The 17030-nt window shown below is 52.0% G+C and overlaps 1 protein-coding gene across 1 annotated transcript in view; it reads right to left on the bottom strand.

Moving 5' to 3' along the window:
• The window catches only part of SLIT1 (slit guidance ligand 1), a 169250-nt gene that overhangs the window by 34028 nt on the left and 118192 nt on the right, over positions 1-17030 (bottom strand). The window contains exons 9-20 of the mRNA XM_079899903.1: positions 16547-16694; positions 15873-15944; positions 15286-15357; positions 12934-13005; positions 12065-12208; positions 5159-5322; positions 4454-4477; positions 4179-4323; positions 3487-3561; positions 3188-3331; positions 575-718; positions 118-284 (exon numbers count right to left, since the gene is read on the bottom strand). Coding sequence (XP_079756029.1) covers positions 118-284; positions 575-718; positions 3188-3331; positions 3487-3561; positions 4179-4323; positions 4454-4477; positions 5159-5322; positions 12065-12208; positions 12934-13005; positions 15286-15357; positions 15873-15944; positions 16547-16694 — 1371 coding nt within the window. The remainder of the gene's footprint in view (positions 1-117; positions 285-574; positions 719-3187; positions 3332-3486; positions 3562-4178; positions 4324-4453; positions 4478-5158; positions 5323-12064; positions 12209-12933; positions 13006-15285; positions 15358-15872; positions 15945-16546; positions 16695-17030) is intronic.

Genomic DNA, 17030 nt, shown 5'->3' with positions numbered 1-17030 from the left:
GGTCTCCCTGCTCCTCGCCCCTCCCCCTCCACAGAGCCTCCCCTCCGCAGGGGACCCCTCCTCTCTGGGGCATGACCTCTCCCCATCCCCCTGCCGCCCAGGGGGCCCATGAGTTACCTTCCTCACACCTGAAGTCGGGGACAGCCACGTCCTGCAGGGGAATCTGCCGCAAGAAATCCGGGTTCTGGCATCGCGGGTTCCCCGTCACGATCTTCCTCCGGCGCAGCCAGTCGCCCAGCCAAGCCAGCTGGCAGTTGCAGTTGAAAGGGTTGGCCAGAAGGTTTCTGGAAGAGGTGGGTGGTATGACCACGAAGACACCCACCAGACTCAGCTGTCCCAGCAAAGCCGGCTCCTGCTCGCCACGTGCTGGCCACACGGCCACCCAACGCTCCCGGACAACCAACCCGCCAAGAGGCAACATTCTAACGTGCAAGGACCCAAACACCCTGAGTCTTTTAAAGTGACCACCGGAGAAGGCCGCGTCCTAAGGTGGTGGATGGGCAGGGCTCCGGGGTTCAGTTCGGATGGCTGGTGCCCAAGCCCCAGGCCCGCCTGCCCTCTGGGGTGCACTTACAGCGTGGAGAGGGCCTGCAGGGTGTCGAAGGCCCCAGGGGAGATGGTGGCGATCTGGTTGTCATAGAGCGAGAGGAGGCGGACGCTGCGCAGCCCCGTGAAGCTGTCATTGTGGATGCAGCTGATGCGGTTGTTCCTCAGCATCCTGGGAGCCGGGAGAGGAGGGGAGAGTCCGTGCCGTGCCCTGCGGCCATCTGCCTGCCCTGTGCTTTGGCCGCCAGCGGCCAGTTCACAAGTTCTCCTCTGGGGGCACTGAGCCACGGAGAGGGGAGCCACAGCGCCAGGATTCTACACACCTGGGCTCCCCTCCAGGCTTTCCCTGCCTCTGAATTGACGGCCTCTCCATCCTGCCCACACAGCCCCCATGCCGAAGACCATCACCCTCACCCCCTGGGTGCCCAGAGCCTCCCCAACCTCGGGCCACACTCCATATCAACACCTGAGACTTTCGTTAAACTTAAACCCGGCCATGTCGCTCTCCAGCCTAAAGCCCGTAGCAGCCTCTAAACTGTCCACAAAATCATGTTTAAACTCTTTACTGTGACATGTGAGCGCCTGCCCAACCCAGCCCCAGAGCAGCACCTGCCCGACTCCCCAGGGATGGACACACCCTCCACTCCTCTGTCCTTCAGGCCTGCTGTCCAGGCCTACATCCCCACACCTTTCCCCGGCTGGATCTCCTTCTAGAATGACTTTCTTCCTCATTTATAGCTGCGAAAGTCTCTGTTCATCCTCAAACATCTGGCTCAATTCCTTTCCCCAAGCAAAAACAAAAACGAAGGCTGACACAGAATAGGCAATTCACAAAAGAAATTAAAATGAGTGAACTAGGTGAGGGAGATTAAAAGGTACAAACTTCCATTACAGGATAAATGAGTCACAGCATGAGATGCACAGAAATAAATAAACGAATAGCTTATGAACATTCACTGAAAAATGTTCAAATCAAGGACATTTAAGTGATAGTGAATCTTTGCCTGCCAAATTACAAAATAATTAAAAATAAAATAATAACAGTAAAGCCCAGGGTTGGCAGGAGGGTGGGAGGACGTGCACTTTCATGCACAGCTGGCAGGAAAACGACTTGGGACCTGCCCAGAGTGCACCTGGTGAGATGTGTCAAAATCCCTGAAAGGGCCCTTCGTGCTTTGACCCCGCAGGTCTACCCTTAGGGATTTATCTTCAAGGTAATAACCCCAGATGAGCACAGAATTTCACAACAAAGATATTAATCACAGCATTGCTTGTAATAAAATTAGAAACAGCCTAAATCTCTAATAATTATCTAATATAAAATCTTTCAAAATGATGTTGTAAAAGGAATCGTAAGGATACGTAAAGACACTCACATTCTGTTTAAGGAAAAAACAGATTACTAAATAAAATGTATTCTAGGATTCCATTAAAATATATCTGTGTGTTTGCATGCATGTATGTGGGTGTACGTGTGTGTGTGCGTGTGTGTGTAACTGGAAGGATAGTTGTCTATATCAACAATTAACTGTGGTCAGTGGAGGGGTTACAGGCATTCCTTTTCCTGTGTCCTCACCAGCCTTCACGTGCTCCTGCAGGCCCACGGCACCCTCTTTCAAAGAATACTAGGCATGTATAAAAAAGAATGAGGCAGCCCTCTATGAAGAACCTGCCACACTATCTTTACAAGTGAAAAAAAAGCAAGCTGCAAAACACAGTGCATAATAAATCCCCTTGTGTAAAACAGACAAACAAAAACCCACAGGGAATGCCTCCATGCATTCATTTCCCTTACACAGATGCCATGACACGTGCTCGGAAAATACATCTATAGCCTTACTGCGGGCTGGGATTTAAATCCAGGCTGGTGGCTTCTAGAGGTGATGTCCACAGTGTAGCCACTAGCCACACGTGGCTGTTTATACTTAATTAAAATGAAATGAAATTCAAAAGTCAGTGCCTCCGTAGCACTGGCCACATTTCAAGTGCTCCATGGCCGCATGTGGCTACCAGATTGGTCAGTGCGGATTTGGGATGTTTCTGTCCCTGTGGTGAGTCTGACGGGACAGCACTGTCTATCGGACGCTCTAAAGGTCTACATGATCATCTGAAGAGCTAGTGCTGCCTGGACAGAGACAGGGGCTCCCTTCAGCGTTCACAGAGGGGTGGATGACCCCAGGATCCCACTCAGTCCTGACGTCTGGAGAGCTCTGCCTGGGCTCTGAGTCATGGGGTCTCAGAATCCCAGGGATGGTGGGAATCCCTCCTCCCCCGCCTACGCCCACTTGAGTCACCTCTGCGAGGTCCCTGCCACTGTAGCACCAGCCACTCCTGAACTGAAAACACGTGCTATGCTCTTGCAGCCTGACCACGGGGCGATGAGAGGGGACCTCCGGAAGGGCCCACCTCCCCATCCCTTCACCCGCCATCGACCCCCCACCCTGGGGAACCAGAAGGCAGCCCTCGTCACAGTGACCAACATCTGATGACTGCAGCCAGGGTCCTCAGCCGCGGCCCCCTCAACTCCTGCAAGCTGGGGCCAGGGAAGGAGACTCCCACCCTCGTCTTCCCTTCCCTTTAACGCAGACGCCCAAGCTCTGGCTTGGCTTCTGCCCACCCTGCTCCCCGGCCACACACTCACAGCGTCCTCAGGCCGTCCAGGCCCCGGAACATGCCGCTCCGGATGGACTCCAGCTGGTTGGCGGTCAGGTGCAGCTCGCTCACTGAGGCTGCGCCCTCGAAGGCCCCGTCTTCAATCTCCGACACCTTGTTGTTGCTCAGATTGCTGGGAGAGGGTTATGGAGTTCAGGACCCTTTTCCTGCACCCAGCTCCCACGCACGGGAGCCCTGTCCCCGACAGGAGCTACCCCACACCCAGAATTTCCCCTTCCCATCCTGACCGGCGTCCTGACTGCACCTTCCCGCCAACGGGGAACTCACATTTTCTTCAGATGGGTGAGTTTTTTAAACATCCCGGTGGCCTCCAGGATGGAAATCTCATTGTTGTTTAATCGTCTGTAAGAAGCAATGAAGGGAACTTTTACATCCATAAATGACAGACGTTAAAGTATCTTCCAAACTGAGACTATTTGGGACTCAAACAAAGGGGACTCCCAGAAGAATTTCTCTGGTGAGATGAATTGATCCTATTTCAGAAAAGGCTGGACCAAGAGCTGGGGGGTGAATGGGGATATTTTAACATGAAAAATGCCATGAACTTTACATACATAACTGACAAGCATGTGTAGGTATCTGTGCACATGCATATATATACGTGCACAAATTTATATTTTTAGAGAAAGAAGAAAAATAAAAGAATGGCTTAGGCTACAACTTTAGCTGATGGAATCAGGTCCCCACAAAGAAAGCAAAAGCATGATTGAGAGAATCCGCCCTGGTTCAGGCTGGCGACCTGCCCCGCGGGCCAGAGACTGCCTCAGCAGGGCGTGTGGGACTGGGAGTGAGAAGCAGAGGGACCACTTCCTGCTGGACCCAGCAGCTGGCATGCTCCCGGGGTGGGGTCTCCAGTGGTCCCCAAATAGGGCTGCGACAGAGGAAAACACGGAGGAGGGGCGGGAGGGTCCATGGGAGCTGGGGGCAGGTGAGGGTGTGGTGCGGCTGGGGGCTCTCACAGCTCGGCCGTGGCCTGGGGGATGCGCTCAGGGATCTTGGTGAGCTTCAGGCCGGAGCACTCCACCATGCTGGCCTCGCAGCGGCACTTGTGGGGACAGACCACGTCGCTGTTGCACTCACTGTTCAGCTGGTAATCCTCTGTGCCTGTGGTGAGAGGGTGGGGGCCAGGGGCGGAGGAGTTCCAAGCAGCCCTGCCCAGCCCAGAGTCTCCCGGGGCCCCCTGGCCTCCCACTGCCACCGTCCCACCCAGGCCGGCCTTGGTCCCCCCTCTTACCTGGAATGAAGTACTGTTCTTTGGCTGAGGAGAGAAGCAGAAACGCTACAATGCTGGGATTGTCCAGACCATGCAGGAACAGCCCAGGCCTCAGCCCTGCTGCCCAGCGGAAGCCGCCCCAGGAACCAGGCTCGGGTCACAAACCAGGGCCCCGGCACCCACCCACCCAGCCCCTGTGTGAAGGTCTTGCTACGAACACAGATATTCCTTGCCCAGGCTGATGCAGGGGACAGCACCACACCCAAGGAAGCCTCTTCCAGGGAGCACCAAAACCACGGGAACGTTCACACACAACGGCACAGGTGAGGATGGACCAGGATCCGGGCTCGGAAGCCGACCCACACTCTCCCCAGCCAGTTGCCGTTTCTGCTGCCCCAGAGCCTGGAGGAGGCGACCATCTCTCTGAGGAGGGTTCCCAGGCCTCCTGAGTGTCTTAAAAAGCTTGAAAGAGAACTGTCCTGGGAGGAGAGGGACCTGGGTCCTTGCCCGTCCTCTCCGGGGTATCTTCGGCAAGCTCTACCACCTTCCCAGGCCTCAGTAAAACAAGGCGTGGGAAACTGTAGATGCAAGTCTACACTGGGGGCCCGCACCCTCCAGCGTGGGTCCAGAGTGGTCCAGCGCACGCTTGTTGGGACCATCCAGGAACATCACAGGGTCCCTGAGCAGACTGAAGGCGGGCGGGTGGGTGGGCAGGCGGGCAGCTACCTGAGCACCGGAACTTCTTGCTCTTGATCTGCCCGATGCGCTTGTTGGCGAGGCGCCGGGGGCTGGCGCAGCGGGCCCCGCTGGTCTCGATGGGGTTGGTGCGCAGGAAGTCCGCCAACCACTTGAGGTTACAGTCGCAGATGAAAGGGTTCTGGGCCAGATGCCTGTCCAAAGGGGGCGGATGGGAGATCAGAGACAAAGCTGCACCATTGTGCTCACCACCACCTGGACGGGGCCTCACTGCTTGCTCGTGGCCAGAGCCCACCGGGCCCTGGGGAGAAATGCGCCACCTGGGGACAGCACCTGGGGGTGCCCACCACCTGTGGAGAAGTCTTACCAGAGCCTGGCAGTGGGGATGGAACTCCACAGCCTGGAGCTTCCAGCTGTCCCTTCAAGCCTCACTCTGTCCCGTCTCCTTCTACTCATCTGTCCCTCCCTCTGCCCTGTGACAAACAGGAGTGGAGGCAGAAGCAACCCAGAGACCGGCCAGGGCACCCCCGTCCTTCCAAGGGCGAGGTGATGGAATGAACATTAGAGCCCAAGACCTCAGCATCCAGCGGCCTTTGGACCCCGCCGGTGCCATGAGTCCTGGACTGTCCCCTCCCTGTGGCTTTGGGCGGCAGCAGCCTCTTTCCCACAGCCTCTGTCAAGAAGGGGCTGGGGCCAGGGTGGCAAGGCTGGGGCTGCAGCTGGGGTAGGAGGTCTCAAAGTGCCTGCTGCAGCCCCTCAGCTTTCCATGGAGTCTCCGTTCCTACCCCGGGCCATAGGGGCTGCCCCCTCTTGACCATTTTACAGGCCGTCTCTCGACACAGGGAAACTCAGAAAGCATTACTGAGTAGCTGCTTATCGGGGAACCACTCATATCTTCTTGCTGGCTCCCTGTGTTACCCGCAGGATAAGTGTGGGGAGGGGGCAGCTGACAGGTGATACTAGCTGAGGGAACCCGGGTCACTGTAAGTGACCACAGGGCTGTCTTTCCCATTGGCCCTGACTGCCCCGCAGGCTCAGACCAGCCACATCTGAACCACCTAGCAGCCGGCTTGCCCACCTGTGTCTGGGCCAATGCAGCACTGAGTGCCCTGCTTTCTACCCCGAGACAGCCAGGGAAAAGAATCCAGCACCTGTCCTGACTACTGTTCCCAAAAGCCAGTGCTTCTGCATGGGGCCAGCTCAGAGGACTCGCCACGCCATGGCTACTCTTCCTCCATCTAATGCCATTAATTCAAGTCATCTACATATTGGCCGCAGCCCAGGCTCCTGCTAGGGCCACACGGCTCTCTCCAAGCGGAGGCACGAGCCCTTGCCCAGAGTCTGTGCTCAGCTCAGCTCAGACCTTGGCCACTCTCTCTCCATCCATCCCCTCCTGGGCTCCGCCCTCTGGCCACTGGTCAGTATGCTTGGTGACAGCTTTCCCTGCCCAGCTGTCCTTGCCACTCCCCTTTGCAGCGCCTGCTCCACTTTCCTGCCTGAGTCCTGGCTCCTCTCAGCTCCACCAGGTGGGCCAGGCCCCTCCCACCCCTTCTGCATCCCGTTGGATGGTTTGTTTCCCCGATTTAAACTGCCAATTTGCACAGCGACGATGTGCGTGCTGACTCCCCAGGGCAGAGTTCGTAGCTAATCTAAAGTACACCAGGATTCAGGGATTGCTCTGGGATCCTTCCACCTGCCCCATCCACATCTATTTGTGCCTTAGGACAGCCTCTGCCTGAACGAATTGCGTCCCTCTATCACAATCTTGGCAGAAAACTCTGTTTAAAATCAACTCAGTTATGTTGTTCAGGCACGTATTAAAATGTCCAAGGGGTGCAGAGTAGAATACATCCTTTTTAAGAACAGGCTATTTTTTGTCAAAAGCAACCTACAAAACTTGAATCACCCACCGAGGCAACTGGCTTCTGTATAAACTTAAGTATCTGACATAAAGTAGAATTTTTAGAAGGTGTAAAGAGCAGGGAACTGGGGAGAGAAAATGCTCAGGAGGAAGAAAAAAATCTGCTTGGGAAAAGATAATTATGTTAAAGGCACACCCAGAAAGAGGCTGCACATGTGGCCAGACAATTATCTCCATGCACATTTCTGATAGTGGAAGGTAGAAGGGGAGACCGATTCCCAGTCTCTTTCTTGGATTAAGCATTAAGAAGTCACAACTAAAAATCTTTTGGGCAGGTACTCAACATCATTAGTCAAATTAAACCCACAATGAGCTACCACTTCAAACCCACTAGGATGGCTGTAATCATAAAGAAAACCGATACCAAGTGTGGGCAAGGATGTAGAGAAATTGGAACCTTCATAACATTGCTGGCGGGGATGTAAAATGTAGAGCCGCTTTGGAAAACAGTGGCGGTTTCTTAAAAGGTTAAACATAAATTTCCCATGTGCCCCAGAAATTCCAAGAGAAATGAAACGCTTTGTCCTCACAAAGATGTGTAAGAAAATGTTCACAGCAGCATTCTTCATAATGGTCCCAAAGTGGGAATGATCCAAATGTCCAACAGTGAGGAGGGATAAACAAAATGTGCGTGCAATGGAAAACTGTTTGGCAATAAAAAGGAACAAATACTGTTATTGGGTTGGCCAAAAAGTGCCTTCGGTTTTTAAGTAAAAATAAAAGACACATTTTTCATTTTCACCAAGAACTTTATTAAACAATGTATTCACCCTTTTGTTCCACTACCTTCTGCCATTTTTCAGGCAACTTCATAATTCCATCTTCCCAAAAGTTTTTATCTTTTTGAGCAAAAAACTGTTCCAGGTGCTTTTTACAATCTTCCAGGGAATTGAAATTTTTTCCATTAAGAGAATTTTGTAAAGACTGAAATAAATGAAAATCCAAAGGCAGATGAATCAGAACTACCCAGCCAAGCTGTAACAGTTTTTGCCTGGTCATCAAAGAAACATGCGGTCTTGCGTTAGCCTGATGAAAGACTATGCGTTTTCTGTTGACTAATTCTGGACGCTTTTTGTTGAGTACCACTTTCACTTGGTCTAATTGGGAGCAGTACTTGTTGGAATTAATCGTTTGGTTTTCCGGAAGGAGCTCATAATAGAGGACTCCCTTCCAATCCCACCATATACACAACATCACCTTCTTTGGATGAAGACCAGCCTTTGGTGTGGTAGGTGGTGGTACATTTCGCTTGCCCCATGATATCTTCTGTTCCACATTGTTGTACAGTATCCACTTTTCATTGCCCATCACAATTTGTTTTAAAAACGGAACGTTTTCATTACATTTCAGTAGAGAATCGCATGCGGAAATATGGTCAAGAAGGTTTTTTTCTCTTAACTTATGTGGAACCCAAACATCAAAGCAATTAACATAACCAAGCTGGTGCAAATGATTTTCAACGCTTGATTTGGACATTTTGAGTATGTTGGCTATCTTCCTCACGGTATAACGTTGATTGTTCTCAATTATTGTTTCAATTTGATTGCTATAAACTTCAACCGGTCTACCCAACCGTGGAGCATTGTCCAGCAAGAAATCTCCAGCACAAAATTCCGCAAACCACTTTTGACACATTCGATCAGTCACAGCACCTTCTCCATACACTGCACAAATCTTTTTGTGTGTTTCAGTTGCTTTTTTTACTTTCTTGAAATAATGAAGCACAGTATGCCAAAAATGTTGTTTTTGTTCTTCCATCTTCAATATTGAAATGGCTACACAAAAATTCACCAATTTTGATAAGTTTTTTGAAAAATGCACGCTGATATGACAGCTGTCACAATACAGTCTAACAAAATTGTTTCGAATGAAGTTAAAGACAACTAAGTGCTACTAGAGCAATCTTATGGAAAACACCGAACGCACCTTTCGGTCAACCCAATACATACTTGCAATATGAAGGAATCTCGAAAACATTATGCTAAGCAAAAGAAGTCAGTCACAAAAGATATATCACATAAGTCCATTTTGATGGACTATCTAGAAAAGGCAAATCTATAGAGACAGAAATTAGATTAGTGCTTGCCTGGGGTTAGGCTGGAAATAGGAACTGATTGCAAATGGGCACAAGGGATTTTGGGGGGTAATGGAAGATGTTCTAAAATTGAATTGTAGTGATAGTTGAACAACTGTAAATTTACTAAAAATCACTGAATTGTACACTCAGAACAGGTGAATTTTATGGTATGTAAGTTATATCTCATTCAAGCTTTAAAAAAAATTTTTTTTTTAATCTCTTGGGGCAAGTAAAACTACAAAATCAATACTGTGACACATGGCACTCAGCCACAGATCTTGGAGCTATAAACAAATCAAGCAAGATTTTGTAAGTTGAAATCCGCTCGGTTCTGACATAAGACTCGGCCAAGGGTTTAACTATCTGAGGCTGTAATAACAATATCTGATTGTACCTTGGATTTGCTTTTTTTTTTTTTTTTTTGCGGTACGCGGGCCTCTCACTGTTGTGGCCTCTCCCGTTGCGGAGCACAGGCTCTGGACACGCAGGCTCAGCGGCCATGGCTCATGGGCCCAGCCGCTCCGCGGCATGTGGGATCTTCCCGGACCGGGGCACGAACCCATGTCCCCTACATCGGCAGGCGGACTCTCAACCACTGAACCACCAGGGAAGCCCGGATTTGCATTTTTTAAAATTCTTGTTCTAAATTGTACTTCAGTTGTCAATATATAAGAGTTGTTCACGAAGTTCAGTCTTGCTTTACAGCCTTAACAATGAGGTCAATTCTTAGGGTAAAAGCACAATTTAGGGGCAAGTTAACTAATTTCTCAGCGCCAGTGAAGAGATGCCTGAGACCAAATCCCTGCTCTACTAGATGCTATGTGACCTAGGGTGAGTCTGCCTCTGCCTCAGTTTCCTTATAAGTAAGGCAAGGATGAGAGAACCTTCATTCATAGGTCATTGTAAGTATTAAGTAAGATAATACACGCAAAGAACAGTGTCCTGGCCTTCAGTAATAAACCGCGGTGACTACCGCTATTATCAGTATTACTACTATTACCATCTCTCCTATGGGAAACCTTCCTGTTCTAACACTCTGCTCCAGCTTTGTGCCCTACTACTGCCTTGGTGGAAGTGGCCAAGATCTCAGGGATGGTACCTAGGAGGGCAGAAGCACTCCTGAAATCCAGCCAGGTAAATGGACACAGACAGAGCCGCCCCTGGTGAGCACAATCCATTTGATGTACTAGCTCGCCTTCCACCCTGAAAGCGAGACAGCTCCTCACATGAGATGCTCAGCCCCATTCCCCATCCCCAAGGCTTTTCTGCATGTGTGTCCCCGGCCCTGAAATCTCCTTAGTGCATTTCTCTCAGATGTTCTGCCAGCTTCGTGAAATAATCCACCTTTCCAATGTCTCCCTGTGACATCTCATTTCACATACTTGGCAAGATTTCCCCGTGGTGCTCCCTCCCCCTCTCCCTGGCTATAAGTAAATTAATTAGCAGTAGTGGGCTGCCGGCGGGTATGTGGGCTCTAATGAGTTTGTCTTCATGGCTGACATCCCTGCTGACGTGCAGGGTCCCAAGGGAGCAGGAGCTGTGCCTTCTACTCGATCTGTTTCACACTCATCCCAGCACTCGTGCAGATCTCAGCTGACAGAGGGCACTGCACAGCGGGTAAACAGTGGCAGGGCTGGCAACGCCAACAATGGCCACGGTAATATTAATAATAAATACCCATCAGGCACGCACCACAGGACCCACGGGTCAGCACGCTGAGTCACACTGCAGGCTCAGAACTAAAGATGTGGAATGTAGTGCCTGAGTTTAACCAAATAGTAGAAGAGAAGTTTCCCTATACAGAAGCCTTCCAGCTAAAAAATAAGGACTCCTTTAAAGCGTAACCGCAACAGCATTATCAAATGAAGAAGGAATGTTAGAATTCACATATCACCATTTCAGGATCCCTAATGAACAAGCGGGCCTAGGCATTGAAATCAATGACTGTGTTTATTACAAAAAAAAAAAAAAAAAAACAGGTATCTTGAGCCTCCTGTTGAAAGTACACAATACTATGAAGTCATCTTGCCAGAAAAAGAAAAAATACCTGAACCTGACCCAAGCTCCTAGATGAAATTTTCTATCTGCAAGACCTAGAGAGAACAGAGGAACATGTGAAACTACACCACAGGGGATGCAATAAGCAAATCCAGACTGTGGGGAGCTCTATGGATCCAGTAAAGCAGTGTCTTCAACAAATAATGTGCAAGGAAAATGGAAATGGAGACCACACCCACAGATTAAAAACTTAAGTAACACATCAACCAGTATCTGCCAATTGTACTGCATAGGCATTTACTTATTTCTTTGTTTATCTATCTATTTATTTATGAGGGAGGGGATTTTAAAATGCTTTTAATTTTTAAAAAAATTTTAATGCACAGAAATCTCTTGCATTCCTATACACTAACGATGAAAAGTCTGAAAGAGAAATTAAGGAAACAATCCCATTTACCATTGCAACAGAAAGAATAAAATGCCTAGGAATAAACCTTCCTGGAATTGTTGCTCTTCTAATTTTTAATTTATAATCAGCATTGCTGTCACTGTATTTCGTTTAAGACATTATCAACTGCAAGATGCACTATTATTTTATGTATTATCAAGAAAGAACAAAGTGCTGCCCATTAAACATGCCATCAATTTTCACATGCATCCCAATTCCACATTCCTATGAAGAAGGTGATATCCACATTTTATGAATGAGTAAACTGAGCCCCAGAGAAGCTAATTAACTTGCCCAGGGCCACGCAGCCAATAAGGATCATAGCTGGAATCTGAACCCAGGTTTGTCTAACCCAGAATCTGTCCTCTACCAGAGGCCATACCTGGTGAGCCAAAGGCACAGGCCAAGACCGCTGCCTGTACCTGGAGGCTGTTACCTCCCCTAGGTCCACCTGCTGGGGTGGGCGGAGGCGGAGGGCAAGAGGGCACTCACAAGGTCTGGATGGCCCGCAGGGAGGTGAAGGTGCCCTTGGCGAGACTCTGGATCTTGTTGTCATACAGGGAGAGCAGTGAGAGGTTCTGCAGGTCCTGGAAGGTGTTGGGCCGGATGCAGTTGATTTTGTTGGCATTCAGGAGCCTGTGGGCAGAGCCAGGGCCAGGTGGTGAGGGGAGAGGCACAGAATTGGACTCATCATGTCCTGGGCACCTTCCTAGGTGCCAAGCACGCGTTATGTCAGGGAGGAGCCCACGGAAGCAGGTGCAGGGGATCTGGCCCTCTGGGTGTCCACTCCACGCAGAGGAGCTCCGGCTGCCTTCTCTGTGCACAGGGACCATTTAGACCCCCATGCTTCTCTCTTTCAAGGAACTGCTAGAGGTGCCCAATGGGATTCTGAGACAGCAGAGAGCACAGTGGTCAAGTCACCTCCCAAAGGCATTTGGGGGTATCCTTCTCCTCCCCTTCTGCTGGGTTTCCCAGGAGCTGAGAGGGAGCATTTGGCTTCTGTGCTTCTTGGGTCCTGGGAGAGAATCCTTGTCTGAACGCTCAGCGCTCAAGGAGGCTGACCTGGGCCTGGGTGTCCTCCTGCAGCAGACATCTCTGTCCCCAACCACACCGAGCTCAGCAGGAACACAGTTCGCATCTCAGCGGCCTCTCAGCTCGGGCGTCCTGCAATCAGCTCTGCATCCACCTCTGCCTCCCTCTCTGGCCTCTGCAGAGCCCCCTAGACTCTCACAGCCTTGCCAGACCTGCCATCCCCCAAGGTCCTTGCCTCCCACACCCCAAAGAGGCCGAAAGAGAGGCCGGAGGAATACTGCCCCCCCTCCATGGGTCCCACCCAAGGTCACTCGCATTTGGGTCCTTACAGGAGCTGTAGGGTGAACAGGCCTCCAAACACTCCCCGGGGGAGGTCTGTGATCTTGTTCCCATAGAGGACCCTGGAGAGAAGGCAGCAGAAAGGAGAGTTAGAGGACAGCCCGGCAGGCCGGGGCACAGCTCTGCAAGTCCTGCCCACACAATGGTGCCACCCCTATGCCTTTCACATGCCAGGTCCCAGCAGTGTAGGCTTGTTATAACAGTGGCCAGCAGATGGCAGTAAAGTGCGACAGGAAGGGGTCGCCGGTCCCTACTCTGCACAAAGGTACCCTATGGGCTAGAGGCAGCATGATCCCCATCACTGCGGGAGCACCCCTCCCTCACTCTGCCCTCACACACGGATCCCACAGAAGCCTGTAAGGGCCCCTCCGGGGAACCTCATGGGAAATTAACCTGGTTGGGGATCCAAAAGGAGATTGTTCAAAGAGAAGAAAATCCCTAGGGCAGGAAAAATTAACATATTTTCAGGGAATTACAAGCAAAAACTGGAATGCCAGAAGGCACGTGCGGTATGAGCTCCAGCACGTCAAGCGAGTCTTTCCAGCACAGACAAAACACCAGAAGGAAACAGACCAAAGTGTTAGCTGCGCTGAGATCTGGTGGCAGGACTGCGAGTGGGTTGTTTCATGCTTTAGAATTTTCAAAGTTTTCTACATGGAGCATGAATTCCATATATAATCAGAAAAAATGCAAAGGTTCAAAAAAGACAGGCAGGCAAAAATGGGTTCAGACAGTTGGTGAAAGCGTCATGGGGCCTGGGGAGGGGGGTGCATTACGTTCCAATCTCACAAGCGGCACCCCCAGCCACCCCCAGAAACATTCTGTCTGAGTAAAAGCAGAGTGCGCCATCTCTGAGATGGTTCTTGGAGGACGGCGTAGCAGGAGCTAAGTAGGATCCGGGCTGGCCCACGTGGAGAGCTCCAGTGTGGCTCGAGTGGAGGAAACAAATGGGACCGTAGCTTGGATTTTACGCAGCCAGCACCAGGAAGCCTCTGAGACATCATCAGACTCCCACTGGAAAGATCCCCCCGTCTGCTGTGTGGAGTAATGCAGGGGGCAGGCATTGAGGCAGGGGTACCAGGTCAGGGCCTGACCAGGCGGACACTGTCAATGTCCACTTTTTGCATGACCTCGGCATGAAAGTTCCTATATGGTGAGGGGGCGGCTGCGACCATATACCCATGAGCAACAGGAACCCACTTAGATGGGCTGCTGTCATGTTCCAATTTAGGAGGAGATTCACTCACTTTCCAGAGGAAGACCCTGCATTTGGCAGCCACCTTCAGGATCTCTCAGCCAAGGACAGTGACCCATCACCAGGCTGTCGTGTACAGCTGTGTAGGTTGCACACTGCACAGTTTTAGGGGTGCCATTCCCAACGGCCCCACGCACTACCCTGCACTCTAGTCCAAGAGAAGAGGGTGCACACAGAAGACACTGAGCTAGCGGCCTCCTGCACTGCCCCAGGGGGAGTTCCATTCTGTTCCACTTCCTAGGCCCCGAATCAACGCCCAGCCCATGTCCAACGCTGCCAAGGGACGGGTGAAAATACTCATTCCTAAGACAAATGAATGGCCTCCATCAACAGGGAGCCAGCCTGACTATAGGACACCCTGAGTTCACTCTGTATGGAGACAAAGTACCATGGGACCTCAGAGAGTGAGGGGCTTAGTGACCCTGGGAGAGCGAGCAAGGGTTCTTGGAAAAAGAGATGAAGTAACATTCCCGAGATTAATTTTCAATGCCGCACAACGTTTTGTAGATTGATGGATCCCCAGCAAACTGTTGAGGGAAAGAAAATACTGGACAGGGTGGGGGAGGCAGGGGAGGCAGGAAACACTCTTCACAATCACTCATTACAACTTGAGATCAGAGCACGTTTGGGACAAAAGATGTAAGCTGAGGCAGATTTCACAACTGGAGCTGGTGGTTGCCACCATTATAGGACCCAGGCAAGGCTCAGGAGAACGGAGCGCTGGGCCTCTGTGGGGAGGTGGGGCCCACATGAAGGCTGGGCTGAGTCAGGTGACTGCCACAAAGAAGGCTGGGAAAATCCCCACCGCAGAAGGGAGAGCATCACAGTTGTCAGGGGCAACAGCTCTGCCTAGCTTTTCCATGCACTCAGCCCTTGACTCCCTCCTCCCCCTCCCAGCTGCAGAGGGTCCACAAAGAGGAAGGGAAAGCTGGGTACAGCCACCCTGGTCACTGCAGCCAGAGGGAGACCCACTGAGGCTGTCTGTGCTCCTTCTCTAGCGCCCACCAGAGGGGCCCTGAGCCCTGGCCCTGCCAGCCTCCTTGAGGGATGCCCTGGACCACTACAGAGCCTTGGCACTGCTACTCACAGCGAGTTCAGGGACCGGAGGCCCTGGAAGGCGTCGGGTGCAATCTCCGAGATCTGGTTGTTGCTCAAGTCTCTGCAAGGTGAGCAGAGGAGAGACGGTGGCTGAATCTCTCAGTGGCCACCAAGTCCTGCCTGTCCCCCCTACCTCCCAGACACCACAGGAGGGCAGGGGTTTCTTTGAAATTAGGAAAGAGAAGGGCCAGTTCCCCATCCACCCGAAAAACCCACGACTGGCCACTATTTCCCTGTGCAATCCAAGGGTCACGCACGGGTGGGTACCCTAGCTTTCCCCTGCACACACCCCTCACAGCCTCAACTGCTTCTATGGGTGCCCAAGCTGAAATGGTCAGCTCTGGTCACGTGCCAGACTCGGACTCAGCATCCTCTTTAGGCCGCAAGACAGCCCTTCGAGGAGGTCGCACCACCGCCATCCCCATGTCACAGGTGAGCCTGGTAGGAAGGCCAGATGATGGCTTTGCCGGGGGCTCAGCCACGGCAGGCAGAGTCAGGACCTGCCCCGGGGCTGCGGCCTGCCTGCTCCAGGCTCAGCCCCATGCTGACCCCCAGGAAACAGCAGGAGGCACTCACATCCTCCGAAGCTTTCTGTAGGGAGAGAAGGCTCCGGGGGGGATGGACTTGATCCCATTGAGCTCCAGGCGGCTGCAGAGAGAGAACACAGAGGAAGGACAAAGGCACGTCACCCCACCCATGCCGTTGCCCAAACCAGGCCCTTTGCCCGCCAGCCCCTGCTCCCACCCTCCATCTGGAGGTAGGGGGGCTGTTACAGGCAGAGAAAAGCGACAGGTTTTCGAGCTCCATTATCCCAGGCTGCCATGGCTGAAAGGGGCTCACCAATGATGCTAATACTAAGAAACCAATGCTTTTTTTTTTTTTTGGCCACACCACGGGGCTTGCAGCATCTTAGTTCCCCGACCAGGGATCGAACCCGTGTCCCCTGCAGTGGAAGCGAGGAGTCTTAACCACTGGACTGCCAGGAAAGTCCCTAAGAAACCAATTCTAGCAGACTCACCCAGCTGGGCTGGACAGATGGACCACAGAGGGATACGCCTCTCCAACCCTCCAGAGTTGCCAGCCTTGGGCAGACAACTCGGCCCAGCTGAGGCAAAGCATGTCTTCTCCGTTTGCACTGAGGGGCCTCAGGGCAAGCCTTGGGGTAGCGCCCGCACTGGCTCTTCACTGGCCCACCACAGCCTGGCCTGGCCGGAGGGGTGCATCCCAGCGCCTGCCCTGCCTGTACTCACATCTCCGTCATGGTCTCGGGCAGGTTGGCAGGGATGGCGGTGAGGCCTTTGCCACGACAATCCACAATGCCTTTGCTACAGGTACACATGGCTGGGCAGGAGCCGGAGGAGAGGGTGCAGGAGGGCACGTGCCCCGCCTCCCCCTGGCCTGTGGAAACAGTGGGCTGTGACCTCAGGGAGCCCTGGGCCAGGACCTCCCTTCCCAGATACGGACTGATGGATGGGGACAAGGTGCTTCTCTAAATGAGGATGAACCAGAGGAGATCACCAAGGACCATGATGTAACTCTGCACGTGCCTGGTACATAGCAGGTACTTGTTTGCTGAACTTGAATCTGAACATAACTGTGCTACATGAGCATGTGATTTGCACGCTAGGAAATCCTACCCTCAGTTCTGAGGCTCCAGGCTCTAGCCCAAGTCACTCAACACTTCCGGCCTGAGTATGACAAGAACCATGTTTATTGAGCGCTTACTCTGTGCCA

This window comes from Stenella coeruleoalba (genome assembly GCF_951394435.1).
Source record: "Stenella coeruleoalba genome assembly, chromosome: 16".
Lineage (NCBI taxonomy): Eukaryota > Metazoa > Chordata > Mammalia > Artiodactyla > Delphinidae > Stenella > Stenella coeruleoalba.
This window is presented reverse-complemented; position numbering and strand designations above follow the sequence as displayed.